We start from the raw sequence: 24,933 nt of genomic DNA on the forward strand, positions 1-24,933 counted from the left end.
AATGCAGCTGTTCACAGTGTACATTGGAATGTTATAGTTTGCATGTTAGCTTAATTATTGTCCAGCATTCTTAGTTAATATTTGCATACTTCTGTGGATGTCATCCAGTTTTACAGTACCTGCACATTCCCCTTTCATTATTGTACAGCTGTTTTACACTCAGTATCAATAGATCCTCTACATCATAGTCTAGTGGTTGTATAATCAGTATGATGTTCTAATCCACCTCTCATCAGTGGTGTTATAGCCAGTATAGTGTAGTCAGTATTGTCCCCTTGTTATTGTCCAGCTGTTGTATAGTGTAGTCAGTATGCCCCCTTGTTATTGTCCAGCTGTTGTATAGTGTAGTCAGTATTGTCCCCTTGTTATTGTCCAGCTGTTGTATAGTGTAGTCAGTATTGTCCCCTTGTTATTGTCCAGCTGTTGTATAGTGTAGTCAGTATGCCCCCTTGTTATTGTCCAGCTGTTGTATAGTGTAGTCAGTATTGTCCCCTTGTTATTGTCCAGCTGTTGTATAGTGTAGTCAGTATTGTCCCCTTGTTATTGTCCAGCTGTTGTATAGTGTAGTCAGTATTGTCCCCTTGTTATTGTCCAGCTGTTGTATAGTGTAGTCAGTATTGTCCCCTTGTTATTGTCCAGCTGTTGTATAGTGTAGTCAGTATGTCCCCTTGTTATTGTCCAGCTGTTGTATAGTCAGTATTGTCCCCTTGTTATTGTCCAGCTGTTGTATAGTGTAGTCAGTATGCCCCCTTGTTATTGTCCAGCTGTTGTATAGTGTAGTCAGTATTGTCCCCTTGTTATTGTCCAGCTGTTGTATAGTGTAGTCAGTATTGTCCCCTTGTTATTGTCCAGCTGTTGTATAGTGTAGTCAGTATTGTCCCCTTGTTATTGTCCAGCTGTTGTATAGTGTAGTCAGTATGTCCCCTTGTTATTGTCCAGCTGTTGTATAGTCAGTATTGTCCCCTTGTTATTGTCCAGCTGTTGTATAGTGTAGTCAGTATGCCCCCTTGTTATTGTCCAGCTGTTGTATAGTGTAGTCAGTATTGTCCCCTTGTTATTGTCCAGCTGTTGTATAGTGTAGTCAGTATTGTCCCCTTGTTATTGTCCAGCTGTTGTATAGTGTAGTCAGTATGCCCCCTTGTTATTGTCCAGCTGTTGTATAGTGTAGTCAGTATTGTCCCCTTGTTATTGTCCAGCTGTTGTATAGTGTAGTCAGTATTGTCCCCTTGTTATTGTCCAGCTGTTGTATAGTGTAGTCAGTATTGTCCCCTTGTTATTGTCCAGCTGTTGTATAGTGTAGTCAGTATTGTCCCCTTGTTATTGTCCAGCTGTTGTATAGTGTAGTCAGTATGTCCCCTTGTTATTGTCCAGCTGTTGTATAGTCAGTATTGTCCCCTTGTTATTGTCCAGCTGTTGTATAGTGTAGTCAGTATGCCCCCTTGTTATTGTCCAGCTGTTGTATAGTGTAGTCAGTATTGTCCCCTTGTTATTGTCCAGCTGTTGTATAGTGTAGTCAGTATTGTCCCCTTGTTATTGTCCAGCTGTTGTATAGTGTAGTCAGTATTGTCCCCTTGTTATTGTCCAGCTGTTGTATAGTGTAGTCAGTATGTCCCCTTGTTATTGTCCAGCTGTTGTATAGTCAGTATTGTCCCCTTGTTATTGTCCAGCTGTTGTATAGTGTAGTCAGTATGTCCCCTTGTTATTGTCCAGCTGTTGTATAGTCAGTATTGTCCCCTTGTTATTGTCCAGCTGTTGTATAGTGTAGTCAGTATTGTCCCCTTGTTATTGTCCAGCTGTTGTATAGTGTAGTCAGTATTGTCCCCTTGTTATTGTCCAGCTGTTGTATAGTGTAGTCAGTATGCCCCCTTGTTATTGTCCAGCTGTTGTATAGTGTAGTCAGTATTGTCCCCTTGTTATTGTCCAGCTGTTGTATAGTGTAGTCAGTATTGTCCCCTTGTTATTGTCCAGCTGTTGTATAGTGTAGTCAGTATTGTCCCCTTGTTATTGTCCAGCTGTTGTATAGTGTAGTCAGTATGCCCCCTTGTTATTGTCCAGCTGTTGTATAGTGTAGTCAGTATTGTCCCCTTGTTATTGTCCAGCTGTTGTATAGTGTAGTCAGTATGCCCCCTTGTTATTGTCCAGCTGTTGTATAGTGTAGTCAGTATTGTCCCCTTGTTATTGTCCAGCTGTTGTATAGTGTAGTCAGTATTGTCCCCTTGTTATTGTCCAGCTGTTGTATAGTGTAGTCAGTATTGTCCCCTTGTTATTGTCCAGCTGTTGTATAGTGTAGTCAGTATTGTCCCCTTGTTATTGTCCAGCTGTTGTATAGTGTAGTCAGTATGTCCCCTTGTTATTGTCCAGCTGTTGTATAGTCAGTATTGTCCCCTTGTTATTGTCCAGCTGTTGTATAGTGTAGTCTGTATTGACAGGCTGTCTTTATTACCCTACTTATCTATTATGAAGCTTCACAGTATCAGCTTGTCCCCTTCTGTATTGTCCATCTCTGTTTCCCAGTCAGTACTAGTAACATCCTCATCATTATTCTTCAGCTGCATCATGTAATTCCTTTGCCTACTCTCTGCCAATTATACAGTCAGAGTGTGTGTGTGTGTGTGTGTGTGTGTGTGTGTGTGTGTATACGTGTGTGTGTGTGTGTGTGTGTGTGTGTGTGTGTGTATACGTGTGTGTGTATGTGCCCTGCAGTATTGTCCCTCTGCTTTAGTCAGTATTTGTTTCAGAGCGACCGCAGCTCTTCTGGTGGTCTCACCTGTGTTATAGTGGAATGGTGGTGGCTGATAGGCTGGCTAGATCGACTGTGCTGCTGGAGCGAGGAAGAGCGCTGCTTGATCTGCTGAGAGACAATCACGTGCTGCTCCGACTTCACCATGAGGCTCGAGGATGAGGAGGATGAGGAGGAAGGTGAATGTGAGGCAGGAGAGGAAGCCTGCTGGAGGATCCTCTGCTCGATCTCCTGCTCCTGCTGCAGGGCTTTGACGAAGGCTGCCTTCAGCCGATTGGTGTGCTCGGCTTTCAGGGCCTTCTTCTGATTTGTGGACATGCACTGCTCGCACATGATCGCACCGCTCTTCTCCTTACGCCAGCGGCAGGTAAAGTCGGTCTTACACTGAGTGCATGTGAATGGCTCATTAGAGGCAGAAATTTGAGAACCTCCCTGTTTACCTGAGTGATGGACAGAGGGCAAGACAGGAGAAAAAAAAAGATGAAAGTAAAAAGAACAACAATGGTCAGTCATTTGCTTGGTGCTACAGAGGTGCTGCCTGAAATGTGCTGATGAATATGGTAATGCAACAAACACAACACATCAAAATGTATGATTTGCATTACAGGCCTCAGGGTCAGATGATTGTTTTTATTGACATGGATGACTGGTTACCTCTCCCCAGGGCATCCAGTAGGCACTGCACAACCTCCTCCAGGCCCACCAGGTAGATGAACTCATTGTTGGCTGCTGAGGGCAGGAAGTTGAATTCGGGGGCAGGGGGTTTGGGAGGGGGAATCTCCAGCAGAGTCTTCTCCAGCTGCTTCCGCAGTGCCAGCTTAGCCGCCGCTTGTCGGCTGGCAGGAGAGTCGTTGGCACTTGCCACAGCGCTCTGAGTGGAGGATGTCTTCGACTGGAGGGCATGGAAGACGCTAAAGTTTAGTGATTCAAGCTGCATAATGCACACCTGATACAATGCGGACAGTAAAGTATCTCAAATATCAAATCAGCTGATTGCCGATAAGGCTCATAAGCTTCAGAAGGGTAAAAACACATTAAAATCGCAGAGAGAAAATAGAGACACACTCATGCTTATGTATAGATAGGAAAACTCACTGTGCTAACGTTGACGAGAAGGTTGGCATTAGATACATTGGCCACACGAATGAGGCTGGACTGGATGATTTTCTGACCATGAACAGTGGGCACAGAGGCTCTAGGGGCCAGCAGCAGTGGTGGAGGGCCTGAAGAGGAGTACTGCTGCTGCTGCTGCCTCAGACTTGCGATCTGCTGTGGTGTCACAGAGATCGGCTAAGGAGAGAGAGAGAGAGAGAGAGAGAGAGAGAGAGAGAGAGAGAGAGAAGGGTTTTCTTCCTAAATTATGAGAAAACGTTCATCTAAAGCAAACACAAAAACAAAAGCTTACACTTCTTATGGTCTTTACACAATTACCAGCACAAAGAAAACTTTACAACACACACATTTACAACAGTAAGTATAAACTTTACAACAGTAAGTATAAGCCTGCAGACTAACGTTTCTATTTACTTTCATTTTGTCTCCGAGCCCTTATTAACCAAACAGGATTATTGGTTCTCTGAAGGAACAGGCTACCACTAGAAAAAAGAAGAGGAAGGTGCCAAGCAAATGTGAAATGTATGCTGTGGAAGTTGTGGCACAGACTGGAGGCTGACCTGAGCTCCTCTGACCAGTGGAGGCATGATGATCTGGGAGCTCTGCGAGCCGTGTTTGGATACCTGCCCTCCACGCACCAGAGGAGGAGGGATGACACCCGCTGTGCTCCGGCTGGAGAGAACCTGCTGATTATCATAACATAAATGTGGATGAAACAACAGCAACTCAAAATCACAATTAACAAGTCAAGTGATACCGTATGCATGTGGTAAAATAGTGCGTGTTGACTTGGACACTTACAGGTTGAGTTCCTTTGCTGGTCACTGAGCCTCTCATCAGAGGAGGGGGCGTGGCCACAGAGCCGGAACCTAAGGGCTGCGAAGAGATGCACAGAAATCAATCAACCTGCATTATTATGGTTTATACCAAATTTTGGTGGCATTTTACAGTGAAGGAAGCGCTAAAGAGCACTGATACTGATGACATGGGCTTCTCATGAGTGTGCACATTTTTCTGCATGTGTCTTAGTAGAAGAGTGTGTTCTTGTATGCGTTGTACGTGTTACCTTCTGTACATTGGTTTCCTTGTGTATTTGGCTCTGTCGGAGTTTCTTCAACAATACCAGTCTGGCCTCTTCCAGCCTCAGCTCCTCCTTCAGTGTCTTTATAATGCGAACTCTCTCTTCAGGAGTACTCCTCTGCACACACACACACACACACACACACACACACACACACACACACACAAAATGAGTACAGAGATATGCTGGGCAGATTTGTGAATCAGCATGCACCAAAAAATAGACACAGCATCACTAACAGCATTATGTACCATCAGCTAATCTATAAATATAAAAGAATAGAGTGTAAGGATTCTGACCATGAGCAGGTCTGTGTCAAACTCTTTGAAGTGGCTCCCGCCGTTCATCTGCGGGCTGGACGGCTCATTATCAGACAGAACGATGACATCATCTGGTGAAGAAGGTCTCTTTTCTTTCTTAACTTCGCTACAAAATAAGTGAAAGTGTAAGACGTCAAGAAATGCACAACTTTCTCAAACAGCATTTCATAAAAACATAAGCTCTAAACTTTACCCTGCTGAACAGTTATCATCTCCACCTGTCTACAGAGACCAGATTAACACAACACATTGGTGAATACGATACCAAAGTTCTCCACTAGAGGGAGACACAAACACGTTTCTAAATCCTCCTCAGATATTCTGGAAACTTGTTACTTCAAGTCAAGTTTTATGTGAACATTGCAACCGGATGTTACTCAGACATATTAGTCAGTTTACTGCGTGAACATGATGTGCTGAACATTAATGAAATATTTTTTTTTTATTGTTCCATCTAACGATTCAGCCAGAAGGGTTTGCAAATGAATGAACATGATGTACAGAATCACAACAAAAAGGATCTCTAAAAGGATTGGGAAGTGGGAAGTGTTCGTTTGGTGCTCGTCTTCGCGTTCCAGTACCAGCCTACAGAGCTGTGTGGTTTTATCTCTGTGTAAAACTGCTTACATGTGATAAGAGCTATTACATGGGGCAGAGTCAAACATTTTTTAAAAACAAATACAGATGTTATGAAGGACCATCGTGGGGTCAGGAAAATTATATAAATTATTAAACTGTTACCGGTGCTGTTGAACTGGCAGAAGCGATTAGATAAAGCTGAGAATATTCCACTTTTACTGTAGAGTGATTGTTTTTAGGAGTGTGTAAAGACCTGGAACAGATTTGTGCTCAATATTTATGTGATATAAGCTATAACCTGACAGGAGCAAGTACACAGCATCTGTGGGATTCTGTGAATTGTGACATAGGAAGGCCATAGACACACGACGTCCTTAATAGGCAACTAAATCTGATGTCGTGAGCGAGGTCATTTCCTGTGTAGGCAGTGAGCTTTGTTGCTCTCAGGAGACATGCGTTGATGCCTACACGTATGACCAGGTACCTGGACAAACTTGATGAAAGTTGTTTATTAAAAGTTTTTCATGTGAGCAGTGAGAGCTGTGGATTGATCTGGTTGCGTCAGGGAGAAGAAGGAACAGCACCGGTGCCGGTGTTAAAAAGCCTCGTTCTTGTTCTTTGCCTCAGAGATGCTCCTCTTCCTACAGGCACCCACTTCCTGTACATTAATCACTCTACTAAACAAGTCATGTGACCCACAGCAGTTTGCCTCATTGCGTCATGTGACCCTCCCCCTCCTCCCGCCCTGCTCCTTCTAAAGTGGAAACCATGGCAACCAGCCGGCTGGAACCGGTTTGTGACACATGGCCTTCATTTTGTGAAGTGCAGTAGGGTTCAGGTGCCGGAGAAAATGGAGCTGCCGCCTCGCAAACTTCTGCCACACGCGCACGCGCGCACACACTAGCTTACATGCACGCGCGCACACTAGCTCACACACACACACACACACGAGCGCACACACTACCTTACACGCGCACACACACACACACTTCCTGTGTCAGACTACCACTTAGATCACCCCTAACATAGATAATGTGGATTTAGAAAGTAGATAAAAAATAATTTGTAGACTATGTACTGAAATTCTAATGTGAATATTCTTGCATTGACCGAGGCCTTAGGACCGTCCAGATACATGCATTGTTTTCATCAACAATACCAGAGACGACGAAACAAAGCTACATGTCCCAGGGTGATTACCTTTTCTCTCTCAACATACACAAACCTATACGCAGCTAATGGCCCTGGAAACAAAACCATAAACCTGCTCATGTTTCTTTATAATCTTGGGATTTTATTTGTTTTAAATCACCTGACAATTCCAATGATCCGTGTCAAAGTCGTATCAAATTAAATTTAAATCTACGAAAACTTTTGTCCGCAAAGAACAATTTATATGAAGTGTATAGTTGATTACGAAAAAGAAAAAAAACTTGCAGATTATTCATATGAAACGGTATTATACAGTCCTGATTTTTGGACCACAGCAAAGCACAGAAAACTAGAGCGAGAATTAATAATGATCATTAACACAACATACATGAATTCACATACATGAATAGCACCGTTTTATGTACAAAGGGGAATAGAACATGTTTCTGTTTTGCTGTCATTGAAAAATATTTTGGGGATAATTGTAAGTGATTCTGTTTCTGATTATTTCCCTGTAACACCATGCTTGCTCAGGTACGGTCACTGGGAATGAACGAGGGAATTTAGTTTCAATTACACGAGAAGGGGTTAGGTGTGAAAAACTCCTTTTGTAAATTATTTCATAAAATGTACAACACAGAAGATTTATCGGTGAAATCACCCGGAGACTCTGGGAACAATGCTCGAGTACGGAGAAGACGCACGTGATAAACAAACTCAAGTGTTTTGAAGCAAATCCCACAAGAACAATGTGAATTAGTGTTAATGGGAACACATTCATTCCTGGAGTCCAATTATTAGTGTAAAGCTGAGCTAATGACGCTTAGGTTATGACTGAGAAAATAGCTCAAGAGTAAAAAGTAACTACAAATATTTTCCTTTTTCCAACTTCTGGCAGTGAATACATGAAACCCAGACTGTTCCAAGTTAGTTTTGCAAGCATCATATTGATATAAACAGGTTTCTGACAGCGAGAGCTAAAGAGAGTTCTACCAATCACAGAGGACAGTGGCTTTAAACTTACAGCATAAAATTGTTGGTGTTAACTGACACACCAACCCCCCCCCCATATTGTTTAATGCATGGACTATTGAGTGGGTTATGAGCCAGGAATTAGCACAAGAGCTAAGAATTCAGCAGACAGCTGGTCTTACTCTCACCCTTTAGTGGTGCTCATGTCTACGGGTTCGTCTCTGGTCTGCAGCTCCACTTTTATGGTGGCCTTTACCTCTCCGGTGCTCAGGATATTTGAGCTGCGCGCTGAGGCCTCAGACCTGGGACGCAGCACAGGCCGATCGTCCCTGTCTCCATCCTCCAGCTTCACCTTCTTAACATCCAATTCCACTGGTAGAGCCTCTCGCTCTAACGCACGCTTCTGACTGCGTGTCTGACGAACCGCCTCGTCACACATGGCCACACCTGGACAGAGGGAGAGCGAGACAAGGAAAAGAAGCAGGAATGAGAGAGAAATCAATAATCCAGTCTATTAGAGCAAACCGAATGAGAAAACCATGCAAACGGAATGACGTCACTGCAACCTATGACCCAGTGCAGGAGCAATAACGGGGCATAATGTGGTCTAATGGGCTGCATTGATAAAGTGCAGACATCTAGACCACAAAGTCATCTGTCATCTACAGGAAATGATCATCAGCACCTCTTCAGCTTGTCGGAGTGATACGGATGCTGGTGATGGACGGTTTAATGGTGAGTGGACAAATACGAAGACAAATACAGCTTACATGTACATAAATCCAAATTATAGGTGACAGCATAACTCTACGATGCCATTAATGATTTAAAAAAGAAAAAAAACACCACTATGCTGCTGCCTTCATGTTCATAGATCCATCTACAGGGTAAACAGACTAATGAGGATGGATTGATGTGCATTTGTGCATTATGGGGATTTAAATTCAACATAATTGGAATTTTTGTGAAATTCTTAAGTAAATTTAGAAAACTGCTCAAAAGTAAAAAGATATATTTCCTTAAACTGGTGCCGGTGCCTTTATTAAAGAGCCTCGTAGCTTTTATTATTGCAGTAGAAACAGGTGAGGGACGGTAGTCATCGATATCTAAGGCAATACAGGCTTATAATATGAAAACAGGCTAGATTCTGATAAAATGGTAGAAGATATTGCCAATAAAACATAGTTCAAAGGTTTGTTGACATAACTAGGACTGAGAATGAATCGTCACTTCACTGTTCAGTGTGGTCCGTATACAAGGCCATGGTAGAGCTGAGCAATATGAGGATTTGATCTCAGGCTTGTGATTTCTGTACACATATTGGGTATCAGGTTTTTATAACATTGAATTGCTCGGATCTCTAATCTGACTGCAGCTCTCACAGACGTTCTAGCTGCAACTTAAATCATAGGTTTATATATTAAATGCTCTAGATCTTAAACATCGTATTCGACTCATTTACAGGGACTTGTATGTTGGACCCGCCACATAATATAGTGCTAGATTCAAACATTCCACGACTCGAAGCAACCATTGGTGCCTAGATGTGGGTGTTTCTGGCAACGCAGCAACGATGAGAAAAGTTCATGCAAACGATTTGGTGTAGCGACTACTGACAGGTTTGAAGAGAGTTGTGAGCACACACTGCTTCTGCTTCATCTAGTATAGGATACGAGGCTGGATTTTACACACAAATGCCAAATCTCCCTACACCATCTGATAAACATTATTTCTAACAATCGGTGGAATCAACACATGACCTTACAGTACAAAGAATGGCAACTTAACGCAAGACGAATCACAATGTGCAAACAATACGTTTACTAATCGTCCTGTTTTCTATAAGGAGATCTTTATAGGACATTAAAAGGAAGGAGTCTCCGATGTCAGGGGTTTGTAACAGTCAGTAGAAAAGTCTTCAGGACAAAAGTTTCTGGATTCAAAGTAACTTGACAAGCCGAGTGTTTTTGTCTTTACTTTAAAAAGAGGAGAGTCCAGTAAAGGAAGAGTTCATAACTACTATAACTGATAACAGCAACTAACTTCTGACCAATACACCGGATTCACCTGAGCCAAGAAAACCCAGTCCTCAAAGCTTTTGTACCTTTAAAAAAAAATAAAAATAAATAATATACAAATGCCCGGAGGTGTAAATGTGTGTGTGTGCTCCAACTCCAACTCCACAACTCTGACCTGGATAAAACGTTTCCTGAAGAAGACTGAAGGAGCCAAATTTGTAAAGATTCATAACTGGAAACTGGGCTGTAATGAAAGTTAACATTTAGAAAAAAAACTCCTGAAGTTGTAGACCGGAAGACACGCCTGTGAACATGACCACAAAAGAAGTGTCACCTGAAGTAAAAAAAAAAAACAACAACTTTATCTATCAAGCGATGGCTGATGTTTACAGTTGATGAGTGCCAACACCAAGCCACATGCAAATTGACAAAGAAGGTAACCTCTAAACAAGGTGATCTCTCTACAGAGAAAAACACCTGGATTGTAAAGCTTTTGCTGCACAGGTTGATTCTACTAAGCCTGGAACTTCCACTCCATATTCCTTGTCCAAAAACAGACAGAGTTCCGTGCCTGGTATGAAGGACATGAGGCAGACGCAGATTGGTCAGGGTGAGACGTGAACAGTAATGGAGCCGGAAAGACAGAGCCTCATCTACTCGCTGGTGCATAACAGGAAGCGTTAGCTGAAAAAGAAAGGGCTACACAACTTATTAACCCTTTCCATGGTGTGCACGTGTACGTGCATGTACACACACGCGCATTAACTCTTTCCTGAAGAATGAAGATGAAGTTTCGTTAGCCTTTCTAATTTAAAAGTGTCACACAACACTATAATGGTGATCACTGATCACACACACAGATGATAAAGGAAAGCTGACTTAAGTTCTCACTGTGACATCACTAAGCTACACACAACCCTTCCCAGAATTCAGTGGGCCACACAAAGCACTTTCCTGAGAACCAGTTTAAACCGGTGAGAGTGTGTGTGCATGTGCGAGAGAGAGAGAAAGAGAGAGAGACACACACACACACACACACACACACACAGGCAGGTTTTAACCCTTTGTGTGCAACAGCAAGCAGCCATATAACCAAGACAAAGACACACAGTTTCTCTCTCTCTCCCTCACACACACACACACACACACACACACACACGGATGGTTACGCCCGAAAGAGACGCCACATGGCATTCCAAAACACAAGTCCTCTGAAGAAATGAGGAGTGGAGGTGGAGGTGGGGGAAGTGAGGAAGAGTTGAAGAAGACTGTTACTGTTGGCTCAACCGTTGTGATTCTTAAAGCCACAGCACCAGTGGTGATGCATATTATTCAAGATCATTCCGTCATTACTGGGACTCTATTATTTACGATGCTTTTCTTCAACCTGAATGTAACGCCATCTCCTTGTGTGTGTAAATGGGGTCCAATGTACAGGTTCACAGAAAACACAGTATTTCTCTCTCTCACAATTATGTACAACAGAGAAAGATGTGCTTATAACAAGCCTGTTAAGGGCGACACTGTAAAGCATTTTTATTTTATAAGAAAGGGGGAAACAATTCTCTACTATGACGAATTTATAACAGCAAACAAGTTGATAAAACACAAAGCATGGGGGGGGGGACCTCACAGACAATTCACATGTAGTCCTCGGCACGGACATTTACTCTAATCTGTCCTGAACTCAGAGATTCTGCTAAAGGAGAAGACGAAGTTCAGTACTCATATTGTAGTTTATTCATTTTCTGCCAAAGATACTCTGGTGAAATCACAAAACTCAGAACAAACTCAAAGAAAGGAAAAAAGTCATATCTTTGACTGATCTGAACTGAACAATGAAACTGAACTGATTTCTTGCAAACAATACCACAAGACTGTTGAACTGCTCTCAGATCAGCAAGCACTGGTTCCCTGCTTCCCCTCCAAGTGCCTTACAATTGAAGTAGTGTTTCTGCCTCTGATCTGCTTATATACACAGCATGTAGCTTAGGTCAGCGTTCTCGAGTCCCTGCGGATGTGTACGGTTGGCACAAATGGACTTCATCGGGGGTAAAATTGCTCCAACGTACCCATTAATACTAAAGGGCTGTGAGGGACGACTGACCACTTCAGCGCCCCTTTAATGGCTGTTAGCGCTTACAGCGACGTTGACCTTTGCGATGCTGATATCACTAAGCTGCAATATGAAATTGAGTACATCAACAACCCACACGATCCCCCTGTTTTTATTGCACTACAGGTTGGATAAAAGAGTAGCTAGGAAAATGAGATCATTAATACAGGCCAGTGTTTAACAGTGTCAAATGGGTTCACCAGTTTGTTTTAACATATAAACCTTAACCACAATCAAACTGCATTTCCCATGGCTCACACAAGCAGGAGGTTTTTAACTTTATTATGGATGTGAGTGAGCGAGCAGTCAGATACGAAGTTTGTAGGATAAAGAAATACCAAGTTCCTTTACATGCACATGTGGCACTGCTTGATGCATGTATTGCATAGTCAGTAACGGCCTGGTCAGGATCTCTGACGGTTTCTCGACCTCACCTGCATCACCTGTTTTTCTTGGTCCTGTTTCCCGAAATAAAATACATCTACTTGCCTAATTTAAACCACAGTGTCAGAACTCATACAGCATGCTGGCACTGCCGTCTTATTGGGCTCAAATCTGTATACAGATATTTGGATCATTGCAGCTTTAATATACACTAGTCTCATCGTGTCATTCTGACTGACAAACATGCAAACAATTAAATTCGGTTTAACGCTACACATAATGATCAGTAAGCACTGTGTCAATATTTGGCTTTTCTTTCCTATTACAGCTCAGGCAGGTTCGCCACGCTTTACTGGAAAAACATTTTACAAACGTCGCCTCTGTTGCGTATTGTATCACGAGGCGTCTGAGCTTAACATAGCACTGATAAAAAAACAAACTGCACTTTGATAAGTAATGTTAGTTTACATGCTTAAACAGGATTTCTTAGCCTTGCACGCTTCATGCAGACGTTCTTATCAGACACGTGCACTGGGTGCGTGGGTTGGACAGAGATGTGACCCGGAAGTGCTACTGTTCAATATTTTCAATATTTAAACACAAGAAAGTGATCGATATTCTTAATGCAACCCTCTGTGTGTGTATCAGATGCACCACACGTGTTTCCTTGGATGTCAATAAGCCTTCTGCTTTAGTATTAGAATAATCCGACTTAAACTTTGGACTTAAATTCTTGTTATAAAATGGAGCAAAGGCAAATCCCTGGCATATTTCTCCACAAAAAAAAAAAAAAAAGGAGAAAAAAAAAAGAAATCAATATTACACTTAACTCTTTTTTTCCCCCTTTCAGACCCAACCAAACAGACTATGGTGCAGCTCGCCGAGGAAAGAATGGTTCATTAGAACACTCGTTCTCTGTAGGCTACTGTTCCTTCACAGAACTCGCCTAAGCATTCCTTTCTGGGGACAAGGAAATGGTAAACAAGTGAGTCATCATCCCGCACAAAGCCATAACAGACAGCTGAAGGGATCAGGCTGTTCTCAGATCTGATTGCAGAGGTCGAGGGCTATGACAGAACAATCACGTTTGGTTTAGATCGGCTGACCTCGGCCCAGCGGTTACAGCCGGCTGTACGAACAGCCAAAAAGCGCAGAGTCAGATGGCGGACAGAGGAACGAGTCCACGTGTTGTAGTGAACGTGTAGAGTGTCAGTTAAGGCTAAAATGGCAGCGAAGGATCAGGTTTCACGTCCCCCTGGGGCTTCTCAAACAAGGCACATATTTCCATACACATGTAGACGAAGTGTCCATGCAAAGACCAGTATAAAAATAAAAATAAAAAACACGTCTAAACAATGACTTACAACAGCTAAATTTGCTTAACCCTGAATATTACATTTAATTTGGTTGTTATTTAAAAACCCACAAACACATAATCCAGTATGACAGATATCCCAAACGATAGCCCTGGTCTCATTGGTGGTCCACGATCCTCTAAAATGCAAAACAGCCAATGAGAGCTGGGTAGACAACATGGTGTCAACACTGAACTACGATCTCCATGTGTGCTTCCCGGTTTCTCCGCCGTGAAGACGTGCACTTACACATTTCAGAGCTTTATACACCCAATTAAGTCAGCAGCACTTGAGTATCCGGTGCTGTAAAACGTTCATGATCACCAGCAAATCTGCTTTAGAAATTATGCAGCCAAACGTAACCCTGATGAAGAGGAAAAAACACTTGCACTCAAGAAAAAAAAAATAAACCCAGAAAGAGCAAGTAATATCCATCACAAATCTACTTGTACAGACTTTGAAACACATTTTTATTCAAGGCAGTGATGCCCTCTGGTGCTAACATTGCTAGGCTGCTACTAAACGGTGCTTGAGCTGCTGTACTGATTCACTCAGGAACATGCAGTGTCCTGCCACATGGATAGCAGAGCTGCACAGTAACAAGCACAATATGCTAATTATATTGTGGCCTACTGTGAAATTTCATCTTCTGCATTTAAAAAGAGAGAGAGAGAGAAAAACCCTAATAAAGAGTCTAAACCAGCGGTGTCCAATCTTATCCACAAAGGTCCAGTGTGGGTGCAGGTTTTCATTCCAACCCAGCAGAAGCCACACCTGATTCCACCTGTTTAATCAGTTGTTCTTGGATTTTAGAAGACTCTGCTTGGTTGGAATGAAAACCTGCATCCACACCGGCATCTCGAAAAACACGAAGACGTGAAACTTGCGATATTTCTCCGGCATTCGTTCCCCCTTAGTAAGCACATTCGTTACTGATGCAAACAAAAATAATGACCATGCAAGTGGTGAAATTCTCCAATCTTCAAAACGTGTTTTTTCCTCTAGAGCGCGGAGTGAATCGGTTGCTTAAATTAATTTTAATTATACTTCCCCATAGAGTAATACAATGGGTCTATAAAAACTGGTAATAGCTCTATGAGGGTGTAGAGCAACAATTGACTTGTTCAACAAAGCTATTGACACAGCTTACAATTACACAAGTGTATATTTCCATTAAATCAGAATGACCTCCAGTGGAAACACAACCTTTGCGAGAACCAATAAGGAGCGTCCACCAAAACGCAACCTCCTGACCCAGCAGATTGTTGCATTTGAAAATGTAAAACCAACGAAAGCAATTGATGCAGACACGAGAGAATAAAACCATGGCCCAGACTTTCACAAGTCTCTAGACTTGGCCTGGAGCGATGAACACTCTCCTTCCAAATGATTCCTTTAATTAGTGTCTGATTCGTGGCGGCAGTGGTGGTGGTGATGGAATGCTGTCTAACCAATTAGTCCGACGTTTAACTGGATTGAGCTCTGGGGAGTGGGAAGGGCGTTGGATACGGTTTACATCGGTTTCATTGAGCTCTCGTGCCACATGAATGTGGCGGGGTCATTCTATAAGAGTCCACTGAGCGTTGGGATTGAAATAAGGATAAAGAGGCTCACTCATAAGAACTGCACTATTGATTTGAAGTGACTGTTCTGTCTAAAAGGACAGGCGGAGCCAAAGATGTCAGCAGAGTAAATAAAAGCCCCTTACAGCATAAATGAGCCACTGTTATTATAATAATACGTACATACACGTTCAGAGAGCTTTCGGTTTCGATCTTTAGAATTGCTGAATCCTTTAAAAGGCCTGCGAGCTGTCGTTAAGGTGGCAAATGTTCAGAAACGCTGCAGTCTTTTGTAATATGGGGATTCTGATACAGTAATAGGAGATTAATGCTGGGCTTTATGGCATACACAGAGAAAGCCTTGCTTTGTGATCCATGAATGATAACAGCATTAACTCAGCTTATAGTCAAGCAGGTGATCAGCACCGGTCTACAATATCAAGAAATACTGAGACTATTAGAACCAAAACGTAATACAGAAAACTCAAGTATGACTCTGGAGTTTCAGGAAAAAGTGTTTTTATGCAGGTTTCCAATTACAAATGGCACATTTCTTCAACCAAACACACCACAAAACTGAGAACAACTCTGGTCTCACTGCTAACTTTACTGAGGAGGTTTTTAGTGAATAAATACACACACCAAAATGTGTACTCAAATTAAATTAACCCTTTGCTCTTTGTGTAGACTTAAAACCACAGTCCAACTGTAATACATGTTGTGATCGATGAATTCATACATCGGGGACAAACAAATCTCAATCCCTGTTTAGTCCAATGGCCAAGTGAAATCTCCAGTGTGAAGCCTGGTCAGCGTTTGCACCTCGACACGTCGTCTAACAGGTGGCCAAAATCCCAGCTCGGAGATGTGATTTTCATGTGAGGACAGAACAAGTTATCAATAGAGTCTGACTAGAGCCTTTATTTTTATCTTGATATGTTTAACCTACTTGTCTACTAGCCCAAACTAATCACCTGCTCGCCCCAGGTTACTCATATGTCCATCCTTGCACCTATATTTAACTTGACTAATTTTGTTTCATGTTAAATTTCAAGAAGTCAGCAACATATCAAAAATTATGTAATCTGATGGTACTCGGTACAATAAAAAAAAAGCCTTAGAAATAAAAATACATCAAGTCACAGATGTGGGATTTGATTTTAAATACTGCTTGTCCAATATCATTTTGAGGTTTGTTTCTGAATATATACAGTATAAGTAATGCTGGTGGCACAGTTTCAGCTGACAGAGAGCTGGGTGGCAGGGCTTGTGTGCATGTGTTTGTGGTCTACACTCACTTATACTGCCTACCAAACGAGGTGGATTTTTTTCCCCCCCTCACACGTTGGCACAGATCATGGATGAGCTGCAAGTTGTTTTAGAACAGCTTTGTGTAAGGTAGGCAGACGTGTGTGTAATACGTGTGGAGGAATTTAGCAGGATACACTTAAGATCAGAATTATTTTGAAGCGCAAACAGCGCTCCAATTCTATGAGCCATCGTGTGCTGTTTTATGGGGTCAGGATGTAGCTGTATAGCGGTGTAGTAGTACCATCACATACCTCTCCCAGGCTTTGGACAGAAATCACAATATTTTGTAGAGATGTGATATTTATTTCCCATCAACACACCGTTACTGGAATTCATCATGCACTTCACAAACATGTCCACTCGAAGCCCCAAACAAACCAATCCCCAGTTGCAGAATACTGCTTTGTTTTTTTTTCTTTACAAATAATCCCATTTAATAAGGAGAGGATTCAAAGTAAAACTAGCTAGTTACCATAATCTTATTCTACTCAACTCCCACATCCTTTTCTGTGTTATTTAATGAGATATCACAGAATTAACTGTGTGGTAGTACAATAGCGAGACCGCTTGGCTGGTTAATCGGCTGCATGCAGATGACGAGTAATAAAATCACTTCGTTCCGTGCAATATAGGGATGAAAGCAGGCCTGCTTCGGATCTTTGATCTGCGAACCTGAAAATCTTGCTCGTGAGATATTAGTTGTCAGACCAAATTGCTAAATGCTTCATAAAAATTTGGGCATATGCATAAATCTCTCGCATGACAATATCTTGCCTCATAGGCCTCTCTCTCTTCTCTGGTGCACATGCCCCTGCCAGGCCAGAGAAAGGCTTTTCCACGTCGGTTATTTTTAGCAAGTGATGTAATGACCTCTCCTGCAGGGTTTTAACTTGCAGATGCATGCATACGTTTTTGTGTTGTGGATTTTAAGGTAGAGGGGAGAAGAACACACACACATTTTACACAAACTGTGTATATATATATATATATATATATATATATATATATATATATATATATATATATATACACACACACACACACACACATATACATATATACACACACACATATAGACTCACTCACACACGTGTGCACTTCCTTTCTTCTACTTTAAGAGGGGATTATGAGGCAGATCGCTCACAACCTAATGTTCTGTCACTGATTAGACCCCAGAGACGGTAAATCTAGGCTTCACTTTCAGCCTGAAGGTCTCATAGCACAAGACCAACAGAAAGATCACACTGTCACCTACAATTCAAGGAAAAAAAAAAAAGATGAGACAAGGACACGCTGCCATTGTGGGATTCTTGGTATTGGTGTTTAGTTCCGTGTGCTTGATGCCCTAGGCACTGTGCTCAGGAAGGACATTCCACCTCTACGATCCATTTAAACCGGCTGTGTAAGAGTTGACAAACTTATAGCAGTAGTAAAATCCATATCATAACACGAGATGTAAGGGTTTTTTTTCCCCCCGATTTTTAACTAAATCCAACTTTCACTACTGGAAATGAACATTTTTGTTCTCCTCCATTTTGTGTGTGTGTTACAGCAGGGACAAAACGATCGTTTAAGCCGAATGCTGAACTTTTTCCACTGTATAAATGCAGCTTTATGTTATTACAACACCACATGCACATCCCAAAACTCTAACCACCAACAAAAAGACAATGTCACGAAAGCATAACTGCAGGGTCACCGTGAAAGACAAAGACGTTTTGTTGACACGTAAACAATATTACCATTTAAGACGTTATCATTAAATCTGTTCTACATGGAGATATAAAAGCAATCAGACGCCTCAGCCTAAAGATTCTGACATAGGGTTGAAAAGACAAATCAGGTGAACAGATCACAATGACAAGAGCACTAAACTGACATTTTATACAAATCATACAAAAGCTCAGCCACATCAGGGAGAAAAATAAATAAATAAATACAAAGTGTTGCGCAATAGACATCAGCCATTACTTCATCTCTGAGCTTTGTGCTCCTGACCAGCAGCACATCTCAGAGCGAAAAATGCCTTTAAATTATTCAAAACCAAATGACAAATACTGACACACCACAGTGAAAACGTCGGAATCCAGAATCGCCACGTTTCAGACAAATACTCAATAAACCGCTATAGTGTAATTAAAGCGTAAAGCTTCCTGTCACAGATCCAGACTCATCCACAGCAGAGCTGTTCGACTTGATAGATAGATAGATAGATAGACAGACAGACAGACAGACAGAGAGAGAGAGATATAGATAGACAGATAGATAGAGAGAGATATAGACAGACAGACAGACAGACAGACAGACAGACAGACAGATAGATAGATAGATAGGAGGTCCAGCTACATGATTCCTTGCTTGGTAGATAATAAAGATACACCTTTAATGCTTAAACATTAGTGATTAGTTCACAGCTGTAGGTTAGACCATATAACGTGGTTATGAGTTGCTTCCTAGTGGCATTTCCTGTTACCACATTTGACATGACTGGCAGATCTGCTACAGAAACCGAGACAGTTCCCAAACTTCTACTTAACTACAGAACTTATTGTTTTTGTTTTGCAAATGTTGAATCAGTTGACAACTGCTGATGTAAAGGAATAATTTTGCTCCAAACCACAGCCAATCCGCTTCAGAGCTCAGCCTATCTTGAGGAGATAATATGGTTCTTTCTTCTAGACAATGCCAATTCTCTATGATCTATGGGTGGGAGGGAAGCAGAATCTCTGCTCTGTCGATCACCGTGAAACGTCAATCGTTGGTCTGGAGTTCACGAGTGCCGAAGAGGGTAGTTGGCTCTTTCCGAGTGTCACACATCATGAGCATCAGCTCTGAAGTTTACCACAGGTTAAGTTCACGAGTCTCAGAGGAAGCACGTGTTATTATTCATCCTCCCAGTTCCGTAGCTGTCAGATGACAGAGGTTAGCTGAACTAAAAGCTGGAACAGGAAAGCGAGGAAATTAAATCAGATTTACAAAGATGGTGAGATGATGATGATGGGTCTCGATCTTCAGGTTTGAACTGTTTCCTGCAAGTACACATCAGCTTAACCTCTGACACCAAGAAGATCCTCAGTGATTAAACCTGAGAGACGGACAATTAAAGTAAATGAACTCTCAGACCTCTGATTAGTGCCAAATGTGCTAACTACATGCAACTTGACATTACTGTGGCATCGGCATTCAGTACAGCCTGCAAATCAACAACACCCTCCATCTAACAGTGACATTTACAATATTTCTTTGCCTCAGAATCTTTTTTTTTTTGTGGAAACAAGCATTTAGGTGTTTTCTGTAGTTCTGAGAAGCTTCCAGGGTTTGATTCAAACCCACCACAGGATGAAGATAAGGACACAAGAAGATGCCTCTCTGTTTGACACATCTCTGTTATCCGAGGCTGCTTAGCAACACCCAGACATCATGACTCCTTAACTACAAACAACAAATAGGCCCAACTCCATCACACCCAATTCCCATCAGCGGCTGTCTGAAACTTATCTTTGACACTCAATCTCAGGTGGTTCAAAAACGTGTAGAGCCAAGTGAGAAATGGATGCTAGAGATCCATCAAGCATTTCTACTTCTAAACCCCATATTACACTGTATTCAGAGGAGATTTTTATTCCAAAACCTCCACCAGCACTATGGACCAAATACATTTAGCACTCGAGTCTCGATGCTGGGTTTAGTACGGTGAATAATGAAGCACTCGATCTAGATTAGCTGTTTTGCGTTACTAAAAAGTCCATGAGGTCTTTGTTCGACTACCGAGTCTGATTTGACACCAACTGGTGATGGACTATGAGCTTCAAGTGTTGAGACAAAGGAACAGCTCAGATTGAAAAGATGTGCTGCTGGGTTTTTTTCCACAGGCACTTTTCAGACACCTATGAGGCCCTAACAGATGGACCCCCTGTGGTTAAACATCTCATCCTAGCAGCCATGTGACATAATGGCTTACAAAAGAAGCACAAATATACATCAATGTTCAGGTGGACTATGGGATTTCACGATTAGACTTAAAATGTCCTGTTATCAAACTCAATTCTATAGGTTTTATATACAACACACCCTACTATCAGCCAGATTGACATTCATGTTATATGTCAAAAATGATCAAAACCACAATTTTACCAAAAGTCCACCAGTGTAACTGACCAAATATCCACTTATTGTTTTCATGCTCACTTGAGAAATATTAAACGAACTAGATTAATGAGCATGGCTCACGTGTTCAATTAGACACCAAATAACACCATCATGTGACACCACCATCATGTGAGCTGCTTTGAGGTTTCTGTCTGGTTTGCAGTCAGGTGAGCATCAGGACTACTCAACACTGACTACTTCAATCGGAGAAACAACTATTAAACATATTTATACGTGTGAGACACAGGAAAACATTTGAATGAAAGTTAGTGCCCCCCCACCTGCGACTTTATTCTACCCGTCCAGAAAAGCCACACAATTTACCTGTACAGCATAAGTTAGAGCAAAACCTTAGCCACCATTACATGACAATAAAACAGTCACTTCTGGATGCATTAGCTAAAAGACACAAGATCCATGACTGCTGAATTTGAAGGGTTTTTTTTTTGATGTGCCAAATAATTTTTTTTTCTTTAAAGAAACTGAAAATGACATGAGGTGAGCAGCCAAGTGTAATGAGCTGATCTCGTATTAACATACAACACAGCATTCAGACTTTAAACTTGAAGTAGTGTAAAGGGAAAAAACATGAAATCAGTCCAACATACTACAATATGCCAAGATCAACTTACAAGCCAATGCTCAATTCAGGTAACGGCAGTTACGCTTTGATTGATATATACTCAGAGAGAATGTTCAGAGAGATTGACATGACAGACAAAGAGAGAGATGGAGAGAAAGAGTGAGAGAGACAGAGAAAGAGTGAGAGGGTGTGAGAGACAAGGAGAGAAAGAGACAGAGAGATTGACATGACATACAGAGAGAGAGAGACCGAGAGAGACAGACAGAGAGAAACAGAGAGAGAAAGAGCGAGAGTGTGCGAGAGAGGGAGAAAGAGCAAGAGAGAGACAGAGAGACACAGACAGCGAGAGTCACTTCTTAGTGCCCTTCTATATGCAAAACTTTCAAAACTGCCATAAAATGCACACATGATACAAGACAGTTCCTGTTTTCACTTATGTTATAGCTGCACCAAAATGCAACTTGTCATATTACACAGAGAACCTGGAAAGTACCGACTGTCCTGTGGTGGAAAACTTAAAACATACAAGAACCGAATCCTATTTGAATCCGAATCGGATCAGTAGCGAATTGAAGTGTATGAAGTGATATCGTCTGAAAGATCAGTTAGACTCCTGTCCATAACGTCCAAAAGTTTAAAAGTCACTTCATTAAACTAGAAATAGGCAATGTCTGAGCAAATATTTCATCAAAATGTAAAAACGAATCAGGAATAACGTTAATAAACCCCGCACGTGGGAGTGCGTGCGCACATACATATCGCAAGCTGTATCGCCACTCTGATCCGCACGTGTAGCTTTAAGAGGATGATGAGGTCGATGATGAAGAGGAAGAAGATTACAGCCAGGGGACTTTTATTGTGATAACAGCAGAAAAACTGGCAGCCTTGTCGGGTTAAGTGCCACGACTGGGGATACTTTATAAAAAAAAAAAAAAAAAAAAGTCCACCATTATCACCGTTATTTAAAAAAATACTAAACTGTTACTTTATTAAAAAAAATTATAAACACCGCGTGTTTATTCACACACCGGTTTATTTAAAAAAAAAAAAAAAAAAAAAAAAACAGTATCAGACCGGATGACGGAAATGTTGTACATAAATAGGACAAATCCTGACAACAGAATGACAGTTTATTATTAGCAAAGTAATAAAAATGCTAATTTACCTGACGAGCTAATGTTTAGCACTAGCACTGTAATAAATATTACATTTTACTGTTAGGTTACAACAGAAATAACGGTCATAACGGACACACGAAATTCAAAACTTCAATTCATTAACATATAAAAAACTTTTCGTTTTTTTTTTTTTTTTTTCCTTCTTCAATGATAACAGCGAGGCTTCACTCGCCATCACGGTTCAAACCAATCAAGCGCTGAAACGTTAGCAGGCTAAAGTTGCTAGTTACCTACCTCGCGTTTCGGAGAGGAGGGGAAAGCAGCGCAAAATTTAAACTTTCAACACTTGAACAGGCGAAATATCTTCCATTTCCAGGATAACTACGTCCTCCTGAGTGCCATGAGAGCGCCCGGGTGATTTGTGAGTCGCTGTATTAAAGTACTGAACCGAGAACTGACCCAAAAACAAAACAAAAAAATGTCCAACTCGGACAGATAACTCTGTGTTTATCCGCCCAGACACTCAGAGCATCGACATTACCGAAACAAACACCACAAAGGAGGAGAAAATGCTGCCCGAGTGCCACCAGAACTTCAATAAATGACGGTGAAATGTTGTGATGGTTCTCGGGCTGCCGTGTGAACCTCTTGTTGTCACTCGGACCTCGTTAATCCGCGCTGCGGAAATAAAAGTGCATCGTTTACTTTGTAGCGGCGTCGATCAGGAGGAGGAGGAAGAGGAGGAAGGGGGGGAGGAAGAGGAGAGGAGGTGGTGGAGAGGAAGACGAGCTTTCAGTAAGTACATATAAAACCGATCCTAGCCGATACACACACATCTCCTCCTCCTCTTCTTCTTCTTCCTCCTCCTCTTCTTCCTCTTCCTCCTCTCCCTTCTCCAAAAACTTCCCACACCGCTTTTATCCCACTTACCGGGTCCGATAGGGGCTTATTCGTGTATCACAGGTCCTTCCTTTAGCTCCCGAGTGACAAATAAACTCCGATAATTCAGCGTTAAGAGGAAAATTAAAACAAGAATCGCGGGGATACCCTGAGATCAGCCCTCCCCGCCGCCTCGGCTGCCAAATAATGAGCCTTGTACACACTCATACAGACACACACACACACACACACACGCGCGCGCGCGCGCGCACGTTCTCTCTCTCTCACTCACTCACACTCACACACACACTCACACACCGCGGTGTGACCGCATTGCGCATGCGTGCTCGTGCACGGCAGGAGCAACCAAGTACACACAACACCATTATCACCGACCATGACCAGTAACAGGGAGGGCAAAAGATCCCCACACACACACACACACCACCACCACCACCACCACCACACTCTCTCTCCCCTTACCCATACTAATATCGTTAACACACACACACTCCCATACAGGTGAGATACCCTAGTGCCTTACAGATGCAGTTAGGGATGCATGCACATCACTCTCATCTTTTTCCTGGTCATTATTATGGTGGTTCAGGAGTCTATCCCAGGAACTCTAGGCGTGACACAAGAACACACCCTGATGTGGACCGTAGGACACCGCACTCAATCGTACACTCATTCCCAACTAGGAGCCGAGCTTTTTTTTTTCTCAGCCAGACTCATTCACATACCAGCATGGTTTTGGGAGTTAAGAGGAAACTGTTCAATGCAGAAGAAACCAACATGGACAAGAGGAGAACATGCAAAGAAACTCCACCAAGATAGAACCTGGTGCCCTGGAGCTGTGAAGCAGTGATGCTACCAGCTGTTCATTTATTTTCTGCATTCTGATATATAAAATCTAAATCTACAAGGTGCATCATGGGGCCTTAATCCTCGCAGGTTAGCTGCAAAATGGCATACCTTAATAAAACATGAGTGTGAGCACATACATGGCTTTCTAATAATAACACACTCATTATAGTATCATGTAAAGATCTTGGATCTTCTTCATCATTTTTATTTCATGCGCAGTGTATTTTACTGTCCTGTGTAATACTGCTTATTACCTTTATCTCAGTACTGTAGAGTTCACTATATGCTCAGTGTTGTGTGATGAGAGTTCAGTCCAATTTGAATCTTATAAATAAAAATAAAAATCGTGCATTATGAGGCTACTCTGTGATTACTGTGTGCATAAAATGAGTCTACACACACACACACACACACACACACACACACACAAGTTATCTAGTTATCAGAGCACTAGACAAAGCAGTTAAATAAAGTGGTATTATTCCAGATGCAGATGTTAATGCCACTAAGAAGATGAATAAGTGCTATGCTATGTCTATGATCCGACAGCACAAAACAGAGATTGTTTTGTGTGTGTGTCAGAGGAAGGTGGGGGTGGATGGATTGGTGTGGATGCTGTAATCCTCCTGTG

The 24,933-nt window shown here is 41.9% G+C and overlaps 1 protein-coding gene across 5 annotated transcripts in view; it reads right to left on the reverse strand.

Moving 5' to 3' along the window:
• The window catches only part of LOC113645196 (transcriptional repressor p66-alpha-like), a 27,052-nt gene extending 3,345 nt beyond the window's left edge, over window positions 1-23,707 (reverse strand). Inside the window, exons 1-10 of one of the 5 annotated variants that reach the window (XM_027150647.2) lie at window positions 23,484-23,707; window positions 22,848-23,231; window positions 8,146-8,404; window positions 5,234-5,360; window positions 4,920-5,051; window positions 4,655-4,729; window positions 4,414-4,539; window positions 3,836-4,030; window positions 3,395-3,632; window positions 2,768-3,180 (exon numbers count right to left, since the gene is read on the reverse strand). In XM_027150647.2, the coding sequence (XP_027006448.1) occupies window positions 2,768-3,180; window positions 3,395-3,632; window positions 3,836-4,030; window positions 4,414-4,539; window positions 4,655-4,729; window positions 4,920-5,051; window positions 5,234-5,360; window positions 8,146-8,396 (1,557 nt within the window). In that variant the 5' untranslated portion in view covers window positions 8,397-8,404; window positions 22,848-23,231; window positions 23,484-23,707. Of the gene's footprint in view, window positions 1-2,767; window positions 3,181-3,394; window positions 3,633-3,835; window positions 4,031-4,413; window positions 4,540-4,654; window positions 4,730-4,919; window positions 5,052-5,233; window positions 5,361-8,145; window positions 8,405-22,190; window positions 22,325-22,847; window positions 23,232-23,483 lie in introns of those variants that run through there. The other 4 variants (XM_027150648.2, XM_027150643.2, XM_027150644.2 and 1 more) reach the window with 4 other exon arrangements.
• Between the last annotated feature and the right edge of the window lie 1,226 nt (window positions 23,708-24,933).

This window comes from Tachysurus fulvidraco, chromosome 22, assembly GCF_022655615.1.
Source record: "Tachysurus fulvidraco isolate hzauxx_2018 chromosome 22, HZAU_PFXX_2.0, whole genome shotgun sequence".
Lineage (NCBI taxonomy): Eukaryota > Metazoa > Chordata > Actinopteri > Siluriformes > Bagridae > Tachysurus > Tachysurus fulvidraco.